Consider the following 26,530-nt stretch of genomic DNA (forward strand, 5'->3'; position numbering starts at 1 on the left):
TAATTTTGATTTAATACTAGCTACGTAGTCAACCCTGTCATGAGCATTTCAGATGACACAATGAGGTAGTTCTTTATTTTTCCTGGTACTTTTAGTAAAAAAATATTCTAGATCTTCATTGCTCTGGAGAGGAACTGGTCTTTATGATTCCTTTTCAGATTTCCACCTTTTTTCACAGTGAGTTTGTACCCATTTGTTCTTGTGACATCATGGTCCTATAGTAGAAATAGTTCTTCGCCCTCCCTGTTGTTTGCACCTGAATGTATTTATGGGTAGCAATTCCTGTCATCATAACCTTCATGCTTACTCTGCAGAGAGGATGAAATTCTTGTTGACATCAAATGCTTTTTAAAGCTAGAGTTATTTCACTTCGAAAAAAGATGACCAGACAGTCAAATTCTTGATTTACAGAGAACAAGAGGAGGAGATGTCAACTCAGGGAAATTACTATGAGGAACTTTCCTACTTTGGAAGAGAAATTTTTTTAAGCATTCATAATATTCTTCCCTTTGGGCCATGATACCATTGCTAGGTTATTATTTAAGCACTGTATCATTTAATTGACCGTAGTACAGGTGGTGGGTGGGTTTCATTCCTGTTTCATATTGATTTTATGAATCTGATGACAAACAGCTGTACTTCATAGTTCACTGAAGCGCTAGGCACAGTGAGTGAGGATGCGCTTGTAGTTTATTAAAACTGAGATTGCTGATTTCTGTCATGCAATCATGTCCCTGCAGCAACTTCACAGGTGAACAGGTGAGACAGAGAAGAGCCTTTCCAAGGAGCCAGGGAACAGTATGCACAGTCCTTTGCTATATAACACATTACTGTTCAGTTGGCTGCTGGAGAGTTCAGGTGGTTTTGACGTATTTGTAAAGAAATCAGCACTGTCAGCTGCTAGAAAATTTGTCTTGTCAGGGTGGTGATTGAGTAGTTTGGTGAGTAGCATTTGGCCATAACATAATAAAACAAATCAAGATTTGAACTGGGAGAGGGAGGGAAGCAGTTTGGTTGCACAGGAGAGTTTGATATACTCTAATTGTTTTATTCCATTTCAGAACATGGTTCCTATATTTGATTTTTTTTTTAATAAGGTGAAAACTAGCCTGTGTCTTGCTTTTTCCGTATAGTTATCCTTACAATCTTTTCATTAGCACACTTCATGACTTATTTGGTAAGTAATCAGATTAAGCTAACATGGCTGCATCAGAAACTGGTTTTTTTTCCTAAAAAAAGACCTCAAACCAAACAGCAGAAAACCAAGTCCTCTGTATAAGCTGTCACAGTTGTTTTTCATGAATGCAGAAATTTCAGTGAATATTTGGTTTGCTTAAACATAGTGCTCTTAGCTGTTCCAGTTGTTCCAGTGGTTCTGTATACTACCACAAAAGAGTCTCGCTGTAGAGAGAGCAAATTACCATCATTAATTTTTCATCTGCATATGAAAGCGTGGAAGGAGACAGACAGAGAGAGATTGGGGAATATATTGTACATTGCAAAATTCTAATTTTTTGTCTTTCTTAGCTTCAGGAATGGAGCTGTCTATCTGAAGAGGACTCTGCCCAAATATTTGTAGTCTTCAAGCTCCTAAAGAGCTTTCTCCTAAAGACTCTGGTGTTACAGCTGCATCTTTTTCAGAATGGCTGAGAAGGCTCCACCAGGGATCAACAAAAAGTCTTCAAGGTCTACCCTTTCTCTGCCTCCAGAACCAGTGGAGATCATTAGGAGCAAAGCCTGCTCACGGAGAGTTAAAATAAACGTTGGTGGGCTCAACCATGAAGTGCTGTGGAGGACTTTGGACAGACTTCCAAGGACACGATTAGGAAAGCTCAGAGACTGCAACACTCATGAATCTCTGCTAGAAGTATGTGATGACTATAATCTAAATGAAAATGAATATTTTTTTGATCGACATCCAGGGGCTTTCACTTCCATTTTGAATTTCTACAGGACAGGGAAACTACATATGATGGAAGAAATGTGTGCTCTTTCTTTTGGCCAGGAGCTCGATTATTGGGGGATTGATGAGATATATTTAGAATCTTGCTGCCAGGCAAGATACCATCAAAAGAAAGAGCAGATGAATGAGGAGCTGAGGAGAGAAGCAGAGACAATGCGAGAGAGAGAAGGGGAAGAGTTTGATAATACCTGCTGCCCAGAGAAAAGGAAGAAGCTCTGGGACTTGCTGGAGAAACCAAACTCATCTGTGGCAGCAAAGGTAGGATAAACAGTATGCTTAATGTGAAGATAATAGAAAATGGAGTCATGAACCATCTATCTGACATGCAAGAATCAATGAGAATGATCTAAGGATGTATATATCATGATGTGAATACACCCAAATCAGTTCTAAAGCCCACTGAAATCAGCAGAAGGAGTCCTGTTGACTTCAGTTAATTTTAGACAATCGCTACACTTTACTTTTGTTCCATATAATCAGAAACATCTGTGTAACCCTTAATGGACTTCACATTAGCTGTATTCTCATTGGAGTTTAGAGGACACTACCTACTTTTTTTTTGTGAGAAAAGCATTTGGTTATGAGAAACATACCTTTCAGAATTGCTACTTGTCCTATTGCAGGCATTGCATACATGTGGATCATTGTCTCGTAAGGTGTCCTGGGTAGGTTATCCAAGAGTAGTATCAACAGCCACTGTCTGTCATGGTTTTACATTAGGCGAGGACTGCAGTATCTTTTCTTATACATTTTTGTGATCAAGAATTAGAATGTTCTGTATTAAAATGTTAAAACGTATGGGCATGCACACACATTTATGTATTGTTATGTATGTATATGTATACAAACAAGTATATATTACATACATATATACATTTTTACACACATGCATGCATATAAATATGTAAAATTTGTATCTCTTCAGTCAGAAATTAGGTAACTTCCAGTACTACTGTCTTAAAACAGGCTGGCAAATGTCTTACAGTGAAAAGTTTACACTTGTTAGGGAAGTGGGACAGTACACACAGATGTTGGTACTGCTATTTAAAAGAAAGGTCTTCTTAAGGAACTTCATTGTTCTGTTTGTGATGTGAAGTACTAGTTAACATAAGAAAAAAATCGTGGAAGCTTGTCTCCAGTTTGAACTTGAGCAAAAATGTTCAGTGTTTAGATATTCGTGTTAAGCTTAACTGTGGCTTTAATTTTCTTCTGTTATTGATTTGCTATTGGATGCAACACCATTGGAATAAGGTAAGTATTAAAATATAATGATGGAACTGACAAAAAAACCCAGAATCCTGGCAAAGATTTTTCTTACAATAGCAACCTCTTACTGTTGAGGTGCAATATACAATTTTTTAATTTATTTTAGTATTTCATTGTGGGCTGTCTAACTGTTTAAGCAAGGACTTCCTCTTGTAGTAAAATTATTTATTCTGCCAGAATATCAGGTTCATAACTGGAATAAATGCCTACAGGAGAAAAAAAGAAGGTATTCAGAATATTTTAGAAAACACATGTTCTGCTTCTGAGATTCATGTTCTGGGCCATATGTTCCTCTCCAGGAGAAGGAGCAGAGGGGAAGCAGATGGGCATAAGTTGTGCCAAAAAAAAGGTTCAGGGAGGCCGTGTTACACACCGGGATCCTCTGGTACAAGCTAGCATCCATCAGCGCCCCCCAGCACTTATGTGACACAGCTGCTGCAAAGCCTGCAGGAGTCACAGGCCAGCTTCTCAGTCCTGCATCTGGTCTGTAACAGGGCTCTCTTCCTCCCAGACACAGGCAGTAGGAGCTCTGAGTGGAACCAGAGGCTGGGCCACGATGTATTGGAGCTGAGAGACTGCCGGGCCAAGTGTGTTGCCTCTTTTAGAGCCCACATCATACTCAGCAGACAGATTTGAGAGGAGAAAAAACCCGAGTGTTTGTTAGTGGAATCTTATCTCATTTTCTTTTTTTCTTTTGACATAAAGGAAAAAAAGCAATTGCCTATAGGTGTAAGACACATGCTTAGTGTTTTCCTAAAACTAGGTAAGTCAACATAGTAAGATGGACTGTACGAATTGAGCAAAACTAAAATGCTGACTCTTAGGGTCTTTGCCTGTGACTGTGATTAGCATTTGATCATTCTTTTTCTTGGTAGATAAATGCAGAACTAGAACATGGTTAAACCTGCAAGAGTTCTTGCCATTGACCAAACTCTTCTCATGATTTAACAGTGCCCTGTCATAGATTTGTTTGAAGGGAATTTGACCAACTCTGAGCTTTTAAGAAAATCCTACCTTGGACACTCAGGCCAGATTTCTCTTCAGATTTTGCAGACAAAAGTGGCCATTTTCTTCATTATTTTTTAACTTTTTATTTCCATTTCCCGTCATCTCCAGACGATTGCATGTTATAATTGTATACTTTCTTGCTAGAGGAAGTTTGACATTGCACTTGTATATATGAGAATGGTTTTCATTATTTCAGTTGCCTTCTGTCTAAATTAGTGCCATTTGGTGTGATTTTTCTGATTTTAGCAGCCAGAAGTCACCGTATTACGTGCACTTGGTTTTTCTTTCTAGTGACCCTCTGTTTGTAGAGAGAGATATATATGTGCCAAAATTATAGTCAGATACAGCCATGGCATCTCAAAGACAGCGGCAGTAAGTTGGCTGAATGACATAAAGGAGAGCAAAAATGGTCACAGCACATTCAGATTTGACGAACATAGGCAAACATGCAGAGTTTCATAATAAAACAAGATATGCTGGCGTCAGCTGGATGTGCTTCCAAAAAGTCTGAAGCCACCACAGACTCTGTAAGGCTCTGTGGCAAGGTTTTGTCTGAGGTGTATGGATAACAAGTCTTTCAACCTTCTCGTCTTTTGCTCTGTTATGGGGAAAGTTGGTATTTTGTCCTGAAACAAGAGGCAGAACTTCTTCTTTCCTCAGTAAGAGTTGAAAAGATGATGGGGTTTCAACAGTGGAAAATCGGGAACCAAATGAGGAAATACTACCGTTAAGCCTCAAATTCAAATATTTGTTCCCTTTCAGACTTCTACAGAAAGACATGAAACCCTGTCAATGTGAATAGCTGTCCTATAGATGCCTGTTCAATCATTCATATCCTGTGCAGCACCTGGGCAAAGAGCTTGCTTTGTAATCCCTTTCGTGTAAAAGATTAGGGATGCAAGATAAACACTCAGGTGTGGTTTTGATGTGTCTGCATCTTGCCACTTCTTCATTCTGCTAAGATCCCTTCTGGGTCCAATTCAAAGCTTACTGAATTAAGGAGACATCCTGCTTTGGATTAGGCCTTTCAGGACCTTTTCCTTTTGAGGTCAGTAAAGGCTTGCCATTGACTTCAATTACAGCAAGGTGAGGAATGGCAAGATGACAGTGTATGAACAGCAGGTATTTTATAGATTCTGTGACAATAAATGGGAGAGGTCAAGAAGTATGTGTGGCAAGAAATGAAAATTATGGTTAGCTTGTAAGAAAGGAATACTATAGGTCAAGTTTGTTGCACAGTAAAGACACCCTTTGCTGAGTGAGTTTTTTTAATTTTAGTAAATTCAGGCATACATCTCATCTTGGTCACCAATGAGTGTGTTCTAGGCACAGTGGTTCTTGCCTAGTTCTCACCTCAGCAAAGCTCTCTGTGAATTCAATAGAGGTTTCAACTGAGGAATAAAGGTTTTGCCTCCATTTTCCTATGTTCTCATTCATAAGCTTTTTGATTAGGCTTAGCCAAAAGAGTTCCAGAAGATCAGCCATTTCAGTCATGCACAGTGATATGAAATGATAAGCAGTGCTGGGAATTAGGAAGAATGGGAATTCTGTGCATTCAGCATCCCAGAGGAGTCCTAAAGCCTGGTACCCATGCCATAGAGTTCCTTAAGAGTCTGGCGTCATTTGATTCTGGAGTAAAGTTGAGTTTTTAGACCAGGCGTTTAATTATACTTCTTGTGTAACAGTATTTTGTGAAAACTTAGTTGGGAAAAAAAAGTTATTTTACCAAAGGATTTTGAAGGAAAACAAAACAAAAACATAGTTTGAAACTTTATGACAGAGAGGTCTGAAGCTGAGTTCTGGAGCAGAATAAATCCTCTCCAGCATGGGGTCATAGCACATCCATTTTTTTCATTACAAGTCTTGTCTTTCACCTCATATTTTTTGTCTAGAATACAGAAAAAGTAGTAAGTTTGTCTTGTAATTATTGTTTCTGGACCTATAACAGCTTCCTTAGAGCAGCAGTGCTTACCAATGGTGCTATGAAATTATACTGTCAGTAGTATGTAAGTCCAGAATGTAAGATGACAGAATGAACATTGATTTCAGTGGGTGTGAATTGACTGCAGATGGGGAGTGTAGATGCTTACAGTTCAGCATCTTGATGGACTGGGAAGAACTTAGCCTAGTTGATGCCTTTTTAACTGTGTCTGTGTTATCTTGTTCTGTGGAGTGCACTTTTACTTTGGAACAGCTGTGAGTCAAATGAACCCATAAATCTAATATTTCTTTCAAAGGGTTAATGTAGGAGCTCTTCCTTTCATTCCTGTCTATAGAATCCAAGAGCCTGTTTTTTTCTCACACTTGTGTCATATTTATGAAACTCATTTGCACTAAATCTTAAATGAATATGGAATGTTTCTAGTGATGATTATCTACAATAAAGAGTGAATGAGGTCAAAAATAAGGGGAATATCAAGGAGAAATGGAGAGCCTATGTCTGCCTAAACATACTGACTCAATCACCTTTCATCTACCATACTGTGTTAAGTACCTTACGGTAATGTTATCAATAAACATCTCATATTTTCCATTTGGTATTTTATATCATAGGTTGGTCCTTTGGATACAAATAGAAAGTGATTGCTGTGTATTGATTCTACAAGTCTTTCTTGTACGAGTCATTCTTTCTCACATGAATATTTCCTTAAAACTCAGTGTGACTATTAACAGATCAAGTATAAAGAGTAGTATAAGTTAAGTCATTATAAAAATTACTACTCAGTCACATTCTGTCCTTGATTTTTTATGTAACCCCTGTTGATGTACATACACAGAAGAGTAAAATATTGGCCTTTGTGGCTCTGAAGCATGGGGTTTGACATCTTTAAAGTTATGTGAAACCTGATGGGGTTGAAAGTGTTCTCTGTTAATTCAGTTTGTCTCACTGCATGGCATATTTATCCTTATTTTATTTTGTTGTTTTCTTTTTTCTTGTGGATTACAGAAGGTATAATTATCCCAAGTGTGAATGGAATTTGTGAGGGTTTTGTGTGCTGCAATCCCCTAGGTGAAAAAATTCCTAAAGAGGAGATTTGGGCCGCTGATATTTATTTAGCTACCAGATGCATTATGGCTAGGCTTGCTACAATGACTTTCCTAGGCAGGTCGCCACCTATTATACGTTAGGGTCCTGATTCTTATTTGTCATTTAATTGACACTGACTCTTATACCTATTTAGATTTTGCAGAAGAGCTTAAGAGTGGTCTTGGGGTAAGTGCAAATTAGGAGAGTCCTTATGCACGATTTCAGAACAGAGTTGAGTGTTATAAGACATGTAGTACGAGTCCTTATAAGTTATCTCTTAGACTGTCACACAGTGTTCGTTCAGAGGTGAGTCCTATCTAATGATACACTACTGGTTCTTTTTGTGGTGAAGATCACATCATATATGCTCAGAAGACTTTAGGAAAACTTTCAGCTGGTTTTTGAACTGCAGAGAAGAGCTATGACACATAAGAAAAGTGTCACCAGCTGACTGTTTGCACTAGGAATATTAAAGTGTTCAAGTGAAATAAATATTTTTTCTTATGTTTACATCCTTTGTAATGTTACATGAAAAAAACCTTTTTTTACTTATGTCCTCTTCTCCGTTTAGGTTTACGTGTTCTGTGTTATCCTGATTTTGTTAACGTTTCTCCCTACAGAAGCTTATAATCTATGTACTTCCCATCTAACTAGACCTAGGATGAAGATGACAAGAGAATTAATACTGTCTCTTTTTTAAAGTGTGAGGAATGGATTTTGAACTATTTTCATTTCCACAAGATTTTGTACTGTATACCATACACCTCAGAGCATGAAAACACTTATTGGAGATAAATGGGGTTTTCTAGCTGGTCTGTGGGTTGAACTTGTTTGACCTTCGATTTCAGCTTATTTTTGTGAGGAATCTTGCTATGAACCTTTATCTGAATGTCCTACCAGTAGTGTTATAGTTTGCATTGTCACTCCCAATACTTTAGAAAAAAACGGCTGCTGAAATTAAGTTATGAAAGCACAAGATGGTCACTAGTAACAAATAATTATCTTCATCTCACGATTGTTTCTGGCCAGGAGACTTATTATCACTCTTATTATCACTCTTTGTGAAGGGTTTTTTTGTGCCAAATGATAAAGTCAGTCAATGTGACTGCAAGAGATTATATTTGATCCTAGTCATTCATATTTAATAACTAAAGTGTTCTAATGTCTTGAGTGGTAAGTGAATATTTTTGTTTTTTCAATAGATATTCTATCCAGGAACACAGTAGACTTGCAGTAGTTAATTGATTTTGGTTTAAGAGCTTGCATATGCTCACAGCTCAGTTGATCATTAAAAGGTTATTTACCCTCTTTAAACTTTTTATATGAATTATCATGTAACCCATGATTCAGCATTTTTGGTTAAGCTGAGATTCTTGGGAACAGAGCTACCATCTGATCTGTCTTGCACCAGAGGTGTTTAATACCTTGGTGACATATGGGTTCCTTCCAGTACTGAGATCTTATCTGTCGTGTGGGGAAGGGCCTTGCTGTAGACTTATTAAAAGAACTTTCTAAAAACTACTATTGGAATAAAATGAGTAACGCATCCCTTAAACTGTTGTGTGTGTTATTGACACTTAAATCCCAGTAAATCAGATGCTTAAATTTTTGAAGCAGTGCCAGGGGCAAAGATGCAGTGAGTCATATTCAGACAGTCTGCCACTGGCTTCAAGCACTGGCACCAGGGAATATCACTGTATGAGCAGAGGGAAGGGATCTTTCCTTCCTGGAGCTGTGAAGAGGGGCTTCACTGCCTCTGTTTTTTTGGATACATTAAGGAAAAGTCAACAGGATTCATGATGAATATTGTTAAAGGGAGAAAAAAGGCAAGAATAATTATTTCAAATATTGGAGAAATGATTTCTTTAGTTTTGGAAATAAGATATAATTAGTAAAGTTTCGCAAAATGAAGTTTAAAAATTAATGACTAGAATGTGTCTGCACTTGTGACACCTTTCAGAGAATCACATAGTAACTCTTGCACAGAGAAATGTGGTAGAATTTAGAATATATGGGATTAAAGTGAATTACCTGCAGGTACAGTCTACATGAGAACAGCAATCCTTTGCCGTAATGGTTAGAGAGCATTATTCCAATTCATGCCAGCCCTATGTGTCCTTCTTAAATTAGAAGAGCAGTTTAAGTCTACGATGACTGCTTTTTTTTACTACTGCTCATATCTTTTTTCTTTTTTTTTTTTATAGCTGTTACCATAAATTGAGTATAGACCAGCATCAATTGCATATACCTTTTAAAATATGTACTGCAGTATTTCTGGTTAGGATGGTAATGTTTTGTGCATTACGACATGCCCCTCAGTAACATCAGAGGCATCTCACAAGCTGGATTTTCAGCTGTGACATGTCACTTAAGCTGTGTACTGCCTCAACAGACAGACCCACGTGTTGTACCTTTCCCTTCACCCAAAGGCAGATCGTATGTCCTAAAAACATTGCATTTCCAATCTGTGTTTTCATCAACAGCTGCCAGTGCATTTTCTTCTCTCATGTAAGGTATTCGGAAACAATCGGATGTGAGGGCACTACACTAATAAATTAAATTATGTGAAGGTGATGTTTTTTGAGGGATTATCCAGACCAAATCTGTTGGAAGCAAAGGGCTGCACTTACTGTCTGGATGAACAGGCTCTGTCTTGCTTTTGTAAAGCTGAGAACATAACAAATCTATGTGACAATCTGCAAAGTGGCCTTTCTGTTTGAGTGTCTGAGTGACAAAATGTAGAAGAGCAAAAAGCTGCTCCCAGGTGACCAGAAAGCCAAAGAGATTTCTGAATGTTACTTATTTCAGAAAAAAAAGCCATGGTAATTATCATGACATGTCAGTCTCATGAGTTTTCTGCTTGATGAAGATATGTGAATATTTGATACATAGCACTGAACCCCAGGTCCTTCATGGGAATGTTGAAAATGAGCACGTGACACTGGCACAGCTGTTTCAAAGCGACTTTGAGATCAAAAAACTACCTCAGTGGAATCTTCTTATGAAACCACCAGTTTGCTCTTTACATGCCTTGCTAACTCTCTCTTTGGAGAGTCGTGTAGTAAGACCGGTTTTTCAGGTGGGAGAAGTAAGCATATTTCCATTGAAGTGCATTTGATTAGCCCTGGTTGGGACACACACGACAGGACAGCCATGCATTTGAAGTCATTTAGTTAAGTGCGCAGTATCCTTTCCATGTGAATGTTATGGCATAATGGGTGAGTGGATACTGTACTCCACATACCATACCTGAGACAGGTCTTCCAGTGTTTTTGAGCAACAATAGAAAGTGGCAAGTTGTCTTTGACAAGCACACTTAGACATTATAACCATTAGGTCTACTTATTAACAAACTAGCCCTTATTTCCAAAAAGTGTGTTTGGTGTTGTTGAAGCTTTTAGACATGCTTATAATATTTGTATATACTGATAATATTGACAGATGAGCCTTTCTTTTTTAAACTCATAATATTGCACAATGAGAAAGTGTGTGAGATGGCAGAGGCAATCAGAGCAGTGTTTTTCTCGGTACTTAAGCACCTACAAACTGCCTGAATCATATTTGCTGAATTTTCAAGTCATCTTGTAGGTTATTGTTATAAATATTCATACAGAATTTCTTCTAAAATGCAGTGAAAGGCAGGAGCCAGAACAGAGGATGCAAACTTGAAGTCTGAGAAATTTTTGTTTCTGATTGACAAGGTGACCTCCTGAGGTCAGACAAGTCTTACCTCATCTCTGAAGCTCAGGTTCATTCCTCACTGAGAACCTTTTATGCCTGTTCCTTGTGGGAAATGTGTTATGTTCCCCTAAGCTCCTGCCTAAAAACTGGCACTTCACTGGGCTAGTAAAAAAAACCTTCTAGGATTAGGTAAGCTTTGCTGTTCTAGCCTCTAAAAAGCAAGTTGAATTTAAGTCCAACGGGAGCAAAGTTCTTCACAAAACATCTCTTAGAGAGAGATTTTTTTCCACCAAGGGCACAATGAGCTTCACTGCAGAAATCACTTTTGTTATCTGGAGTTCAGTATCTTCACTCATCTTTCATTGGATCCCTCATGATGCAACCACAAGGTTTAGCCATTGCTTGAAATAGCTAATGTATAATGTATAGCACATAACAGCATTATTCCAAGGACAGCCAACTTGTGACAGTTTTGGGTATCACTGGCTACTCTCAGAATGCCCCATTGGAAGAAGTGGCTGCTGGAATGCTTTGGGACAGTCCAGCTTGCCTTGATTTAATGTTTTTGTTAGAGATGGTATTTTTGGTGATCTCCAGAGATGGTCCAGATTTTTGTTCTTCAATCAGTCAGGTTTCTGTCACAAACAATGACTCAAGTTTTGTTTCAAACTCACAATCACATAATTTTTTTTCCCAAGCACTGTAATCTCCATTCGGATTGCTTACTGAATGCTCCTTAGGTGACCTGGCTTTGGGGGAGTTTTTTCTGGAGAACAGTGTATATTGCTGTATTAAAGTAGTTAAAGTAGTTCTTTAGCAGTCTGTGAGAGACTATCTAGAAGTGTTACAGGCTCGTTCTGAGAAGAACTGTGAACTCATTTCCATTTCTATTATTTTCACAAAGCTTTTATACTTTAAAATAAAAAAAAAATTAAAGGCTTTTAGGAAAATGAGATAAAATATTTTGTGACATTAAATACCATTTGGAAAAGCTGATCCAAAAATATCTTGTTCTATGGTCTATGTCTATGAAAATTCATTTTGTGAAATTTTAGCACAGAAAAACTTGCTCAATGCTCCAGAATTCTATGAAACACTGGCATTGACTTCAAAGATCTTTAGACCATTCCTACCACAGATAATAGGCGTAGTGGCTAAGGGGTAGATTAGATGCAGTTATTGTTGAAGCAAGCCCCCCTGTTCTCTTGGGTGAATATTAGGACATCCTAGTGAGCACTCAGAAATGAAATATTTTCACCATTTTCAGTCCACCACCTCTGTATTTCTATCAGAGATGGGTACACCGTGAAAAATGAACTGAGGAATCTTACCTAGAGAGAAAAAGGTTAGTAAGCACAGATTTCACTCTAAACTATGTATGAAAAATTAACCCATGCTGCTGTAGCTGCTGCAATAACAGTGAAACGGTGAATAATTCGTCCTAGCTTTTCAGTAGCTTCTTCAGTCCGTTGAATTCAGGAAGAATTGATGCAGTTTGTTACGTACTTATAAGTGTACTTTTGGATAAAATAAGTACATTGAAGAGACATTTTTAACTAGAGTAGCTAACCGAAGATGAGAGATCTTGGACCCAAGGATAATCTGCTTGATGGATGTATTATAGAGAGAATAGATGAGAGTGAGACATGCTCTTTAGGAAGCATTATCAGTACATGTTGACACCAGCAGTAATGGGATAGTGGGACAAGTTTTAATACAGTATTGTGTCACCTGTGTTAGTAATGCCTGTATGGAGAATAAGCTCTTCTGAAATACTTTTATTTTCTTTGAAGAGAGCTGGTATAGCTGACTCACAAGCATCTCAAACTGATTTCTGTCATTATTTGAAACCATTTTTTTTTCTAGAGGTATTAAATTGAAAACATAAGCCTAATCTTGGAAGTATCCGTATTACAATGTATCCCTAATAATGTGTCTGATATATTTCAGCAAAACTGTATTTACATTAGGGTAACTGTGGCATTTTTAACTGCAGCACCATCTCTTTCCTCCCTAATTTGACCTAAAATCAAAAGCTTACCTAAGCCCTGGTTCCTGAGAAAGAGGCTTTCTGTGACAGAGAAATGGTTAATAGCGCAGCTGCTAGCAGGGTTTCGTTGCTGCCAGTCTTTCATTGAGGCATCCTCCCCCGGGGCTTCTCTGGAAAGGGAAGGTGCAGCTGCAAAGGAGCTGTGCAGGCACAGATGTCTTCTGCTTGTGAAGTGAAGCTGAAAGTCAGTGTGCAAGCTGTGAGAGATCCCGTGTCAGTCAATGCAAGCAGGAGGCACAACTGCAAATGGGTTTGATGCTTCTTTCCCCTCCATTTTTAAAAGGCAAGGTGGGAGGAGAACTTTCAAAAGCTCTGATCCTTTCTTCATCTTCCAGTTAAGTGAAAAGGAGTGTTATCCATCAGGAACTAGGCTGAACCCATGTGCTCTTCCCAGGAGGAGCAACGCTTGTAGATGCTAACCAGGGAATCCCTGGGGCAGATCAGTTTGACTATAACAGTACACATGGTAACCATTCTTCGGTCTGTGTGATGATGGACAGAAAAAAACCTGTTCTTTCCTGTGCTTCCTCCACTGCTCCGTCATAAGCAAATAGCTTGTTACAGCACAGAAGTGGCACTGAACCTGCACAGAGGTATATGAGTAAAATTCAAAAGAATAGAGGTTTTTAACTGGATTTCTCCTTTTCATTTCCCATGCCTGTATGAATACAATTTTGTTTTCCCTATTATACATGCATGAAGGAGTCAGTCAAATAGGAGTCAACCAAAAACCCACAGTGCTGTCTTTCTGTTTTCTTAAGGTCTATAGAGAAGACTTACACAACACTTTTACTAATTTCGCTAAATTGTTTAGATTTTAATATTACCAAAACTGTTTTAAAACATCTCGGAGGTGAAACCTTCCTTCCAGAGGAATATTCACCTTATTCTTCTGAGGTGTTCATAGCAGAAAGACAAACACCCATTGATTCTGGTGTACACTGCCATAGCACTGATCTAGTGTGTAAGAAAAAAAAGAACATTTATTTTTCAGCAGATGAAAAACTCTGATAAATTTATACAATGATGTCAAATCCTTTGGCATTCATTGTTCAGTGAGTTGTCACAGACAAGGTAGATTTTCTAGGCTTAAGGGTGCTATTTTGAAACACAGTTGCTGTTAAAGGAGATTTACAGTACTCTAAAAAAATGAGAGCGAGAAAATAGATCAAAGTGAAATAAGACAAAAAAACGGGTTGTATCTGAACAGCAAAAGCAGTCTTTTCTTCCCCTTCTGCATAAAATCAGTAGCCACAGTTGTGTCAGTGAATGCTGGGGGTTTTATACAATAGTATATCTCTCCAGCATAGTCCTTTGGCCATAGGAAATCCTCCAGGCTAACAGAATTGGTGATGTTGAGAGCTCAGCCTCTGCACAGCAACTGGTGTTGTATGCATCCTTGCCACAGAAAGGCAGTGAGTGCTGTGCCTGTCGACTTGCATCTGAGACAGCCGAGCTGCAGCCTGGTTTGGACACAAGGTGCCCTGGGGATAGAGCAGGGTGTAAGTGCTCCGGCCAGCTTGCCGTATGTTGAAGGAGGGAAACCAGAAGCCTTTTTATGCAATCAGATGCACATTGGTTGAATAACACATGCGAGTTTGCATCCTGTGTAAGTAAACTAATAGTTGAGTTGTAGAGCTGACTTTATGTCATATGGGAAGGGTTCAGGAAAAGTGGGATATGCAATCTAAATCACCAGATAATTTCCCTAAGGCTACAAGAGATCAGCAGGAAAGAAAAACAAAGATGAGGTAGAGAGTAAGAGAAAAATAATGACCAAATATCTGAATGTGCCGAAGTCCTAGCTCATATTAGGGTTTTGGCACCTAAAAGCCATGGCAATATTACTCAACTCTTCTCAAAAAATCTTCAGTATCTCGCGTAGCTTTTTGTTTCTATTATCAGACCTTTTGGTCAAGATGAGAAGGTAGTGGCCACATGATTTCATAAGAGGGTTCTCCAGTTTGCCATGTCTTAATTCATAGCACAGAGCTTCAGCATAGTGACAGACATATACTGAAAGAGGAGGTCTCATGACTAATCTACTTGTGAGTGAGATTATTCCTTCTGTGAAAGCAAAGTACTGTTTTTTTCCAACTTTGTAGGACAGAATTTTAAACTAAGCAGGGGACAACAGTTCCCTCATATTTACTGACAGCTCATGCGTATGTGTTAGGCATAACTGTATAAAAGTTACCATGCAAAGTGAGGTGCTTTGCAGCTGTGCTAGGTCACTTAAGCATGTCACCCCAGAAGCCCAAAATCAAGATACCCCAGAGAGAGCTGCATATTGTCCTTGAGAAAAATTTAATATGATATTGTCAGTATTTTTGTTGTCTAAATCACTCCTAGCAATTTATTTCCACAAGCCTACCTCTAGGGTGAAAACACATCTATTAAAGAAAGCATGAACATTTTATAGCATTTGGGGAGAAAAGTTCATTAGCCTTCCTTGCAAATTAAATGCAGACAAGTAGATTTATTTTCTCATCTGTTCCCAATGTCATTGTTTTAGTACTGAGTGCCTTGTACTATTGAGTGATTTGAGATTTACAGTCATTTGAGAGAGCAGGGAAGCCCTGTTGTGCAATGTGGGCCTGAGGTACACTACAGCTGCTTTAAGATCACGCAGAAAGTTCATGACAAAGCAGGAAGCTGGATCCCAGCCTTTCAGATCCTACACAGCCCCTTACATCTGGACCGCCTTTTCCTTCTGTGGAAATCTGGTCTTACATATTTTAGACTTAGGGGAGGCAGAGTTTATCCTCCATTACTGTTACTAATTAGTGGTGTCATATAATAATGCTGACAGAAATTTTCAAGCTTACAGGCCTAAGGGAGTCAGATGTCTTGTTTCTATTCCTTTTAATGGGAAATAAGCTATTTTAGCCAGTATATTGTGGGTGTATCTGTGTCATGGTGTACATGTCAGTTGATCCCAGAGTCTTTTGACATATGTAGTTCAGTGCTATTGTTTAAAAGAATATTTATAGATTACACGATACTTACACAATTTAACTGCCACTTATCATGCTATCCATTTGCCTTTAATCAGATTTCTATAGTGTAGCTTGAAAAGTGAATTAATATTTCACTTAATGTCAATAAAAAAGTCTCTGTGGATGGGAACCCAAAAGAAGTGCTAAGAGCAGAGATGAAAGAGTAAGGAACTCTTCAGATGCATCCAGATTTTGCTTTAGAAAATTATCGATAGTCATTGATTCTTAATTCCACTCTAGTCCTTTGGCTTGAAAATTCCTTTTGTTCAGTAAAGCAGATGTGAAACATCTCCTCTGAGATGCTGCAACCTGCCTACTCTTCTAGTTTACTTTGGACAAACTGAATTTGTATTCAGTGCAGTCAACTTTCTCTAGATTCTGAAATGGGTTACGGGGCAAAAAATCCTAAGCTAAGTCCATCTGGTCTGCCCCAGGACTGGCAGCTGGATTGCTGCATCACCCTTCGGTTCTACCCTCATATTAATTTACTGTGGTAAGAGTTGGCTTATTAATTTGGAGGCAGGGCAATCTTCACAGCCTCCGTGTTGCTGTGCGTTATGGATGGACCAGTATGCTCAGTGATACTTGATTTCTACACAAAGTTCCTTCCTATCAGATCTCTATCTTCAAACTTTTTGTTTAACCTGTTGTAAAAGAGAAGAAACAAAGTTTACTGCATTTGGACAAGACAAAGGCGAAGGGTAGGCATACTGACTCAAGACAACAATTTTGACATTCAGAACAGTAAATCATTTGTTAGACCTATCCTGCAACTGCTATCTGAAAGGGACATTTGTTCCCTTTCCACTGTGACTTGTAGTCACAATTAACCTTCATTACAATAGTGCTGCAGAAGTCAGTAGAGAATCACCATGCACACTGATCTCAGAGAGCTTGTAGGCTGAGTAGGCGATGGTAGGAGGGAGGAAAAATATGTGGGTGCAGCAAATGGAGTTGAGCAGCAACGTGGTTACAGTAGTTGATGCTGTTAGAGCATGCCAGCTGGGTTTCTGGAGGTTCAGTAGTGTCAGACGTACTCTTAGGCAATACACATAAATCTGTGAATGGAGTTAACTTTCCTTAGTTTTCTTATTACCTTGTTCCAATATCTCGCTCTTGCATGACTCAGAAAAAGGCTGAGTCAGGCATTATGAAAAACAGAGTTGATCTGGTAGGTAAGCTTGGATAAATTCTTCACCTAACATTGCATTTAATCATTTCTCTATATTACAAACAAGTGAACTGAAAACATTATAGATTTTTTTTTCCAAACAAACAGTAGGGAAAATATGGCAGGTGAAGAAGCCCACAAAATCAGGGTGATGATCTAAAGAAAGGAAGGAAGAAAGAAAGAAAGAAAGAGAGAGAGAAAGAGAGAAAGAGAGAAGGAAAGAAGGAGAGAAGGAAGGAAGGAAGGAAGGAAGGAAGGAAGGAAGGAAGGAAGGAAGGAAGGAAGGAAGGAAGGAAGGAAGGAAGGAAGGAAAGAAAAAGAAAGGAAGAAAGGAAGAAAGGAAGAAAGGAAGAAAGGAAGAAAGGAAGAAAGAAAGAAAGATGAATATGTTACTGGCGAAGTCCTAGTTAAGGCACATAAATACATGCTAAGGTGCTATGTAAATCATATAACTCTCAAAAAATAAGGTACATGGAGTGAAATGCCTAGTCGTATTTGAGGATATTAGCCAAATAAGTGTTTCAGAGCCCTGTTGGAAAGAAATCCATCAACCTGTAGTATCAAGCTACAAAGTATTTATGAAATGCAGAGTAAGTCCCGCCATTGCAGTAAGGCTCTTCTACATTAGGAGTGAAGAGTTCACACTGTCAGGAGGAACCCATAATCCCAGACATAACCAGGAAGAATGAAGTCCTACAGTTGTACTGCCTGCTTTGTTGTCTGAATGAGGACAGGGATTGTGAAAAGCTGAAGGAAGTCAAAGAGGCTGCAAAGGCAAAAAACACATGATAAGGTGTGATATAAGGAGCAGATGCTTAGACCCCATAAATGTATGTCTCAAAATATAGCTATAGAAAAGCTGTTAGAAATGAGCATATTGTTTGGAAATTTGTCATCATTCAAAAATAAAAAATAAAAGGACCAACTATGGAAATACTTGATTTCAAAATATAAGATTTCTCAAAGCTTAGGAAATTTGCTGGAATCGACTTTAAAAGAGTAAATATGGTAAGGGAAAGAAAATAAACTGAAACTGCTGTAATTAAAAACTATTTTTTTAAAAAAAATAATCCTACAAGTTGGCATGCTAAAACAGCTGATCAAAGAGTTTTATTGCAAATAAATAAGCTATAAGAAAGTAGAACTCTTGTCCAAACAAGGAAAACATCAAAAGCACAAGGAGCGATCTCTCAAATGCTGCCATAGATAGTGAGATGTGTTTAACATCCAGCTCTGGAAGTCCTTGGTCATGAGTTGCTGAGTTTGGGAGTATGTAAAGAGGAAATCCTCCCTCCATGCTCTTCTCTTTTATACTCTTTCTGTGGCACTGGATGCTTTCAGATGTGTGATGAAGTGCTAAGTGAGACATTACTCTGCCCTAGCATGGACATTTTCACTTATGTTCTTATGGGAAAACTCATCCTCCTTTTTTATGTCCCACTGCCACAGTGTGCTAGGAGTTTTCTAAGCAGGAGGGTGTTGCTGAGCGAATTCTGGATATTTTGAAGTCAACTGGCCCCTGAGTTGAATTTTGTGTTTATTTGCTAGTTTCTGGTTTCTGTTTCAGTTGCTTGAGTTTATTTGCTCAAGCTGTGTCCTTGTGCTGTTTCTACACAAACAGTTGATCCAACAAGGTGCAACTGTAGGGGCTTTTTGTCACTCTGCAACCTGAAAGGGAAGTGGTTACACGGTGCAGCTCAGAGATGAAGTTAATTAGCAGAAATAAAAAGACACCCAAGAGAATTCTCAAGAAAAATGCACCATCCTCCCCCAAATCACAACAGCCCCCCTTATTCCGAGGCCAGTGACAAAGCGCAGCTGGGGCCCATTTCCAGCAACATGGAAGATAGTGCTGTGCTACTCCCTGACAGGCTGGGCAGCATCTCTGCTGCATTGTAGGGACTACAAAAGATATTGTTGTTTTTCTTTTCAGTCGATTGTGTTTTCTTTTTCTTTTCTTTTTTTCCCCCCCATGGCTTGAAATCATTTAGCTACCAGGGTTTCTCAGGATCAGAAAACATTTTCATGAAGAAATAAAGGAGAATGCTTTTTCTTTTGAATGCTAGTATGAGTCGCTGACAAATAGCAAATAAATGAGCCCTCATTAATCATAACTGTCCTTGTGGAAAGCAAATACTGAGCAAATCTATGCTAGGGAGTGTCTTATGTCAGGTGTGCTTTCAGGCAAAGCTGATGTGGAAGCCTTCCTTGTCATACTGTGCGGGAGCACTCGTTCTGCCCTACTGCTGATTTCATTGGGGGCTAGCTAAAAAACAAGACTCATTTGGAAGGCAGTTAGCCCATTGCTGCCATCCCTGCAGTTTCTCACATATGTGTGGCTGGATTAAAGGTGACAAACTTGACAAGAAGTTCAAGAGTATAGAGAATATTACAGTCCAGTGATTACAGTGATTTCCTCCATCACTCCCTGTACTAGGAGGTAAACCCCACATTTTTCAAAATGGTTGCATCAATAAAATTTACATTTTTTCATACTAGCTTTAGAACAGGATAAATCCTGGTGCTTGTATTTTTTTGTATCTGGACTCTTGCATTTCAACTTTTCTTTCTTGCCATTGATTTCATAAAAATTCCGTTCCAGGAGCATACAGTTACTGAAATACGGTAGCTGTTAGGGGACTTCATTGTATGCTCAGCTAGTGAAGCAAAAGCAGTATGTAATTAGGAAATCTACTAAAGAAAAATAATCTCTGTTATTTGTCCTTTAGAATCAAATGTCTTCGGAGCAAATTTTCGTCCCCGTGTAGAGATTTTTAGAAGGGTTAGTAAGGGAATATTTATTACCCAGTAGACTAAAGTATTTAAGTGCAATGAAATGAAACACAAGTCAAGGTATCAATCTAAAGCATAATAGTTTTCTTTCTATATCTTATGGCATTACTTGACATAATATGTGGCAGTTTGGCTTCTCTAACAATAGGAAATAAGGTGATCTGTGTGAAGGAAAATGACACGGTGTCTGGCTCTTTAGTCTAACAACTTGTGCAAATAAAAGGGGTATCAAAAGGGTGTGTGATAGGGAGTAATCCCATTCACCAATATTTTACAGTCTCACAATGGCTAAAGGCATAGTATAAAGCCAAAAAAAAAGCCCTTGATGGGATCTTATATAAAATTTCAGAAGACAAAAGTGCTACAGAAGGCGGGAAAGTTCCTACGGTGAGCATTGTAGCAGAGCAGTTACATGATCTCAGTGCTGCAGTGATGTTGCTGGGGTGGGTGACCTGATGAATGCCTTGAGAAGCATCTTGCCACTGGCTGTAGCCCAAGAGAGAGCCACAGTCTTGCCTTGATGTGAGCCATGTGTTTCCACTGAGTCTGGCTTTGAAACCATGAGTTCTGTTTTTTCAAACATATGTGTATATATATGTTTGTGCTTGTTTGTATGGATATGTCTGAAGTTTCCTAGATGTCATGGTACAGTTCAGTCCCAGGGTTTCAATATTCTGTATTTTTTCTGTAAAAGCCAGAAGAGCTGTTCATTTCCAGACTATTACAAATACGTTTCATACAGGTTAGTATTTCAGAGTTTGGTTTGCAAAGGTGTAGCATAATCGGAGTGAAGTGAATGGGCCTCTTGGAAGATGAAGGGAAGAATGTTCAATTCCAGCCTTGCTATCTGAAAGCACTTCAGAAAACAGAAACCCAGCCTTCCCTCCTCAAAACTGCCACGCTTTTGCAAGTCAGAAGTCTTGTTCAATTGATTGTGTTGTTTTAAAAAAGATGCACTTTGGGTTGTTGCAAGAAGTGCTGTTACACGAAATTCAAAATAATTTGGATTTAAGCCAGTGCACTTGGCAAGCTTTTCTTTGTAACTGTGAGACCCAAAACCTGTTTCTAAAGTGAAAACTGAATTTTCTGTAAACTGAGTTGACGTAAAATGGCCCATACTGTATGTCTGCTGGTGAAACTGGGAGATCCAGTCAAACTGAGGGAGATGTGTGAAATTATTTTTTGTGTTTAGCACTGAGGAAGCCTCAGATGGATGTTTTTTGTTAGCGAGCAGAGGGAGAATGACACAAGCAGGCAGAGGAGGTTTTGGCATTGGTAACCAGGCAGGGACTTTTAAAAGTCCTCGTGGTAGGTTTATTCTGGTAGCTGAGGACAGGGATGCCCCATCCCTGGAGGTGTTCAAGGCCAGGTTGAATGGAGCCTTGGGTAACCTCACCTAGTGAGATGTCCCTGCCCATGGCAGGAGGGTTGGAACTAAGTGATCTTTAAGTCCCTTCCAATCCTAACCATTCTATGATTCTATGATTCTATGTATGTATTCAGGTATAATCCTTTTCAGTAGTTTCCAGCACTTATCTTCTGGAGAGGAAGAGAAAAGATAAGCAGTTCCTTTAGAAACATTTTTAACATAAATCCCAGAGTGCCACACTTCGTAATGTTTTTATTTAAGTGCTTGGTAGCTAGACTCCTGTTACTCCAGCTTTTTCAGTTCCTGCTGAAATAACAGTCTGGTGAAGGAGTGCTTCTTTCAAGGTTTGTTTTTTGACTTGTAAGAAACTGTAAAGAGTGGAAGAGGAAGAGGTGAACCATCTAAACCTCCCCCGAACTGTTGTACATTAATTGGATTTTACTTTGGTGTCTAATATAGGTACCAAGCTTTAATTTTGAGGCATTCCATGTATTTTTTGAAGTGTTGGCTTGATTGGATTACTCGGCAACATTGCTAGGTATGAAATCTGCGGTATCCGTAAGACTGAATTCAGCCCTCTTTTATGCTGGCAGGAGCCCTCTTACATGGAGCTGAACTGGCTCACCAAACCCAGTACAACTGCAGGAGAGCAAAGGGTTCACCTCCAGCACTCAAGTCAAGGTGCTCAGAGCATGAGTCTGGTTGTCTCCAGCTATCCATAGGTAGGGAGAAGAGGAGCTCAGTGGGGCTGAGTACAGCCTTAGGTAACGTGCCATTATCCACTGTCTGCAGAAAGAGCCCAAGGCTCAGGTGGGTGCCTTGGTTTGGCAGTGTGGACCTACTCCACAAATGAGTATTTGCCAAGTTGTCTTCCAGTACTGCATCACCAAGTGCAGCTCTCAAAAGCTTAACAGCAGTGTGCTTGACTTCACTAGAAATAAAAGGAATGAAAGACAAAGCAGGTTTTGGTGTCCTGCTCCATGTTCACTGTAATAGTCCAAGAGATCTCTCAATTTCCTTATCCAGTCAGGCAGCAAGGTCAGTTGTCTGCATAGCTTCTTCCATCCTCTTCTGTTTGGATGGAAGCTGCAGCTTTTCCAAAATACTGATAAGAAAGAGCTGCATTTGGCACAAAGCTTTGAAGATTCTTTGCAAACACCATCTTCAATTTCTGCTGAAATAACTGGATGTTGAATTTATCTCAGTGAATATCTGCCATCTGATGGGCTACAGTGTCTTACTTAAGTGCACAGCAGCGAACAATATGTGTTCCACAGAAACTTAGCCAGGTATTGGGAGACAGCAAAGGAAATAATTATGCTTTGGTGTTTGTTTTATTTTTTTTTTAATTTTAAACTCTCTTTAGCTTCTGAAAATAAAGTTTGAAGCTAGTTACACAAAAGGCATGCTCCTTTCAGAGAGCTGCTCTATTGCATTATACCAACAAAGCAATAAATTGGATGGCATGTATACAACATACTGCTACTTAGAAACTGTGAATCAGTCTCCTTGAAACCATGACAGTTAATATTAAATTTCATGATCACATTGTCTTTGGAATAAATAAGGAATACCTTGTTCTTTTCATCACATTATGTTACTTTTGGATTGTATTTTGTATGTATTATTTGGTCTGAACTTAAGCATGTACCTAACTGCAAGTCATCTCTTAAAATTCAACATTTGAGTACAGTTATTGCTTTGGTGAAACAGAGATGAGATACAGTGCTTTTTTTTCTCTTGATTAACCTTCTGTAAAATAAGCAAACAGTGAACCACTCTTTTTTCTAAGTCCTCAAAGTCTCATTTAGTTCAGACTTGATTCTGTTGATAGTTTCATATAGATAGATTTAATAATTCATCTGCCTTCAAGATAAAAAGGTTACAAATTTCAAACAACTAAGTCAAAACATGCTGAATTACTCTAAGCAGGAGAATAGTGCTGTTAAATGGCCTTTATAGGCGCAGTTACAAATAGAAAACATGTCAAAAAGTTTTATCACACTGTTGGGAAACTTAGAACTGATTCAAAGACGTGACAATGTGATGATGTACATGTTATGCATAAGGGGAAAAAATACTGAAATGCATCTTCAAATATATATGAGTGGTCTCTGGTAAGATTGATGACTTTATTGTCTGGTCATTTTTGTAGAGCTTCATTTGTATCAGGACTGTCATCCAAGCTTTATGTTGTGTGATCAACTTCCTGAATCTGCCCCACCAGAAGTAGCTAGTAGGGTATTTGTATAGGTCAAAGCATGGATTGGCAATGGAAATGAAGAAAATACTATTTTCTTCTTGTTAGTTACTTTTCAAAAATTACGTTGCACATACACCAAGTAAGCAACACACCCGCACTATGTTGTTGCTGATTACGGCTGTTCTCAAAACTCCTTGTCACAGTTGATACAGCACTTTAAACACTTTGAGAGTACAGCCAGGTCCCTTGTCCCCTCGCGTGGCTGACTTCGATTCAGTGACACAGAATCTGAAATTAAACTGCTATATTTAATTGATTTTTTTGGGTCAGTGCTGTTTTGTTTGAGTATTTTACTAGCAGTTGCTCTGTTGTTAGGAAGGGAACAGAAGCTTTTGGCGCTGACCATCTGAGAGTTTGCTGACATGGATAATAAGGTAGCTCAGAGCCTGCTGAAATGCTGGTAGAATAGTCAGCAAATCACTTTTGACTGCTTCAAACTAGAGCCAAGTGTTTCATATTTACATCATATTCATCTGTGGAGAATTAATCTGGTACTCCAGAAGGATGGAAACTGCTTAAGAATCTGTTACACTGGGTCCCAAACTGCCAATGCTGTGGATGTCACGCTTCCAGGAATAAAAGCATATGTGCCTATTTTTAATTCAGTCTCTAAATATGTCTTCTGCTGTGAGAATAATTTTCTAGTCTGCATAAACTTTTCTATTACTGTTTCTGTTGAGCAACATAAGGACAGACTGTTTTCTATGTTTTTCTCAAGTGAATCACATTGCTATAACTTTATTTTATTAGCCATGAGATACATAGTTCAGATCAGATGTATTCTTAGGATTTAACACGTGCTGTGCATTGAACTGGCAGTATGAAGCACATGGAAGAAGTGTTTTTACTCCAACTAGAAAACCTTGGCCTGTTGCTCATGTTGAAATCTAACGTGATGAAAAAAATACTGTGCTAAGGGAGATGGCAGAAAGGTGGTCAAAGGTCAAAGGACATCTGACAGAATGAAAGAATGGCAATTGGTTTGACAGCAGAAGAATCCCAGAAATTATATCTTTTTCTAATTCTGGATGAAACTTACAAATTACTACATTTTGCAAGTTCTTATTCGTGGCTGTTCTGACTACATAAGGACCAGCCACTGACCTCAAACATGCTGTTCTGGCCTTGCACCAGCTCCACAGTAAAAGATGGGTCCAAGGCACTGAATCACTGAATCAGAGAAACACTCTTCATTGTATACTACCATTCCAATTGTAGCTGAAAATTGTAAACTAGATTTTGACTTGCACAGAAATGGGGCTAACTCAAGTCGAAGCTGTTAAATAGGAGGAAATGGGAACTTCTTGCCAAGCTTTTATGCAATAAAAACTGATCAGTCCTGCAGGGCTTGCCTGTTAATTTTACTGAAAAAACATTGTCATGGGCACATATACACATATTTACTCATTCACAAACAAGAACAAACTTGACTGTAGATGTGTACGGAGATGCACGGTTGTTAATTTCATGGAAAAACAAAGGGACTACTGTATCTGGTCTGCTCTGGCTTTATATTGATTGAAAGATAACAGAGAAATAATGTAGAATAAGTAGAAACTAGGGCTTTCCTAACCCAAAATTGGCCTCATAATGGAGTCTTGCTGTATTCTGGTGTTTAGATGAATGGTTTCTGTTCATATGTTCTCTGAGATAACAGTTGCTTTTCCTTTTGTAAAATATGATCCAGCCTTTCAGGGGTTTTTGAAAACTTTCAGACATACATTAAACACTCTCTTAAGATTTTTTTACAGAAATTTGAGCAAATTAAAGGAGCAGGTAGTTTCTGATAGGCTCATCAGTTACTCTTAAGGCTGTTAATGGCATATCTTCATCATCATAGATTTATGTTACCAAACCAGCATGCCTGTGATAGATCTGGAACATAGGATATCAGGCTTACAGACTGAGAGATGTGTCAGGTAAGTGAGAAAGTACTTTACTTTTTCATATTGATAGGAACTAGGCATCTGAAGGAAATGACAATATTTTCCATTACATTTTAATGTTGCCTTGCACCCAATGTTATGCCTTGAGCTCACTGTCAGAGCTTGGTTCAGGAAAGACACAGTACAGCTGAGGGCAGTGAGACAGGCTCCAAATGAAATAACACTGATGCTGGGTTTGATTTATGTACTTACTTCCTGCCTCTCTGAATTTACAGCCTATTGTAGGAAGCAGAGATAGTACGCAATATGCTGCAATATGCAGAGCTGCATGGAACAACAGGTCTGAGGGGTAGGACTGAAAATTGTCATTGTCTGACAAATCCACACAACTAATTTACTGAGAACTGGTGTCATGTACTGAGAACTACAGTTGCCTCACCCTACCCCACACAATTTGCTAACAGTAGACTGCAAAGTCTCTGAGTGCTGAGCTTGCTTTAAAAAGAAATTATCCACACAGTGAAGCAGAAGTTGTCAACAGAAGTTCAGGAAAATCAGAAAATCCATCAAGAGTTGTTACCTGGAAGTGTTTTGTTATCTGTTAAGCAGCTGGTCATCTCAAAGTATGACTAGCAGGAGCTAAATCAGAGCTCAGCGTGCGATGTAAACTGGAGTGCTGGGGCTTACCACCACAGCATGTCTCTTAGCCCGTCAGTGACGTCTGATAAGCGCGGTCACACGTCTGTGTCAGCTAATACTATTAGAAGACTCCAGAGTGGTTAAACAGCAGGCTGGCAGATACATTAAATACTCATATGGTGCACTTGCTTACTTCTCCTTCCTCTCCTAGCCACTTTTGCTTTCCAGCACCTATGCTTTAAGTTCATTAAAAATGAGTCAAATGCTAAGACATGAATTTCTGTGGCTGTTGTATTTATTCAGAATAGTCCTCATCCTTTCCCTGTCTATGCAGAGATTATAGGTTTAAACTCCCACACCGTTCCTGGGATAATGACATAAACTCAAAGCATAGACGTGGACTATCTAATTTTA

General features: G+C 38.8%; 1 protein-coding gene across 1 annotated transcript in view; it reads left to right on the forward strand.

Annotated features, from left to right (window-relative positions):
• KCNB2 (potassium voltage-gated channel subfamily B member 2) overlaps positions 1-26,530 on the forward strand; it is a 183,220-nt gene that overhangs the window by 13,794 nt on the left and 142,896 nt on the right. Inside the window, exon 2 of the mRNA XM_069854257.1 lies at positions 1,528-2,221. Within this exon, the coding sequence (XP_069710358.1) occupies positions 1,643-2,221 (579 nt within the window). The 5' untranslated portion in view covers positions 1,528-1,642. The remainder of the gene's footprint in view (positions 1-1,527; positions 2,222-26,530) is intronic.

This window comes from Phaenicophaeus curvirostris, chromosome 3 (genome assembly GCF_032191515.1).
Source record: "Phaenicophaeus curvirostris isolate KB17595 chromosome 3, BPBGC_Pcur_1.0, whole genome shotgun sequence".
NCBI lineage: Eukaryota > Metazoa > Chordata > Aves > Cuculiformes > Cuculidae > Phaenicophaeus > Phaenicophaeus curvirostris.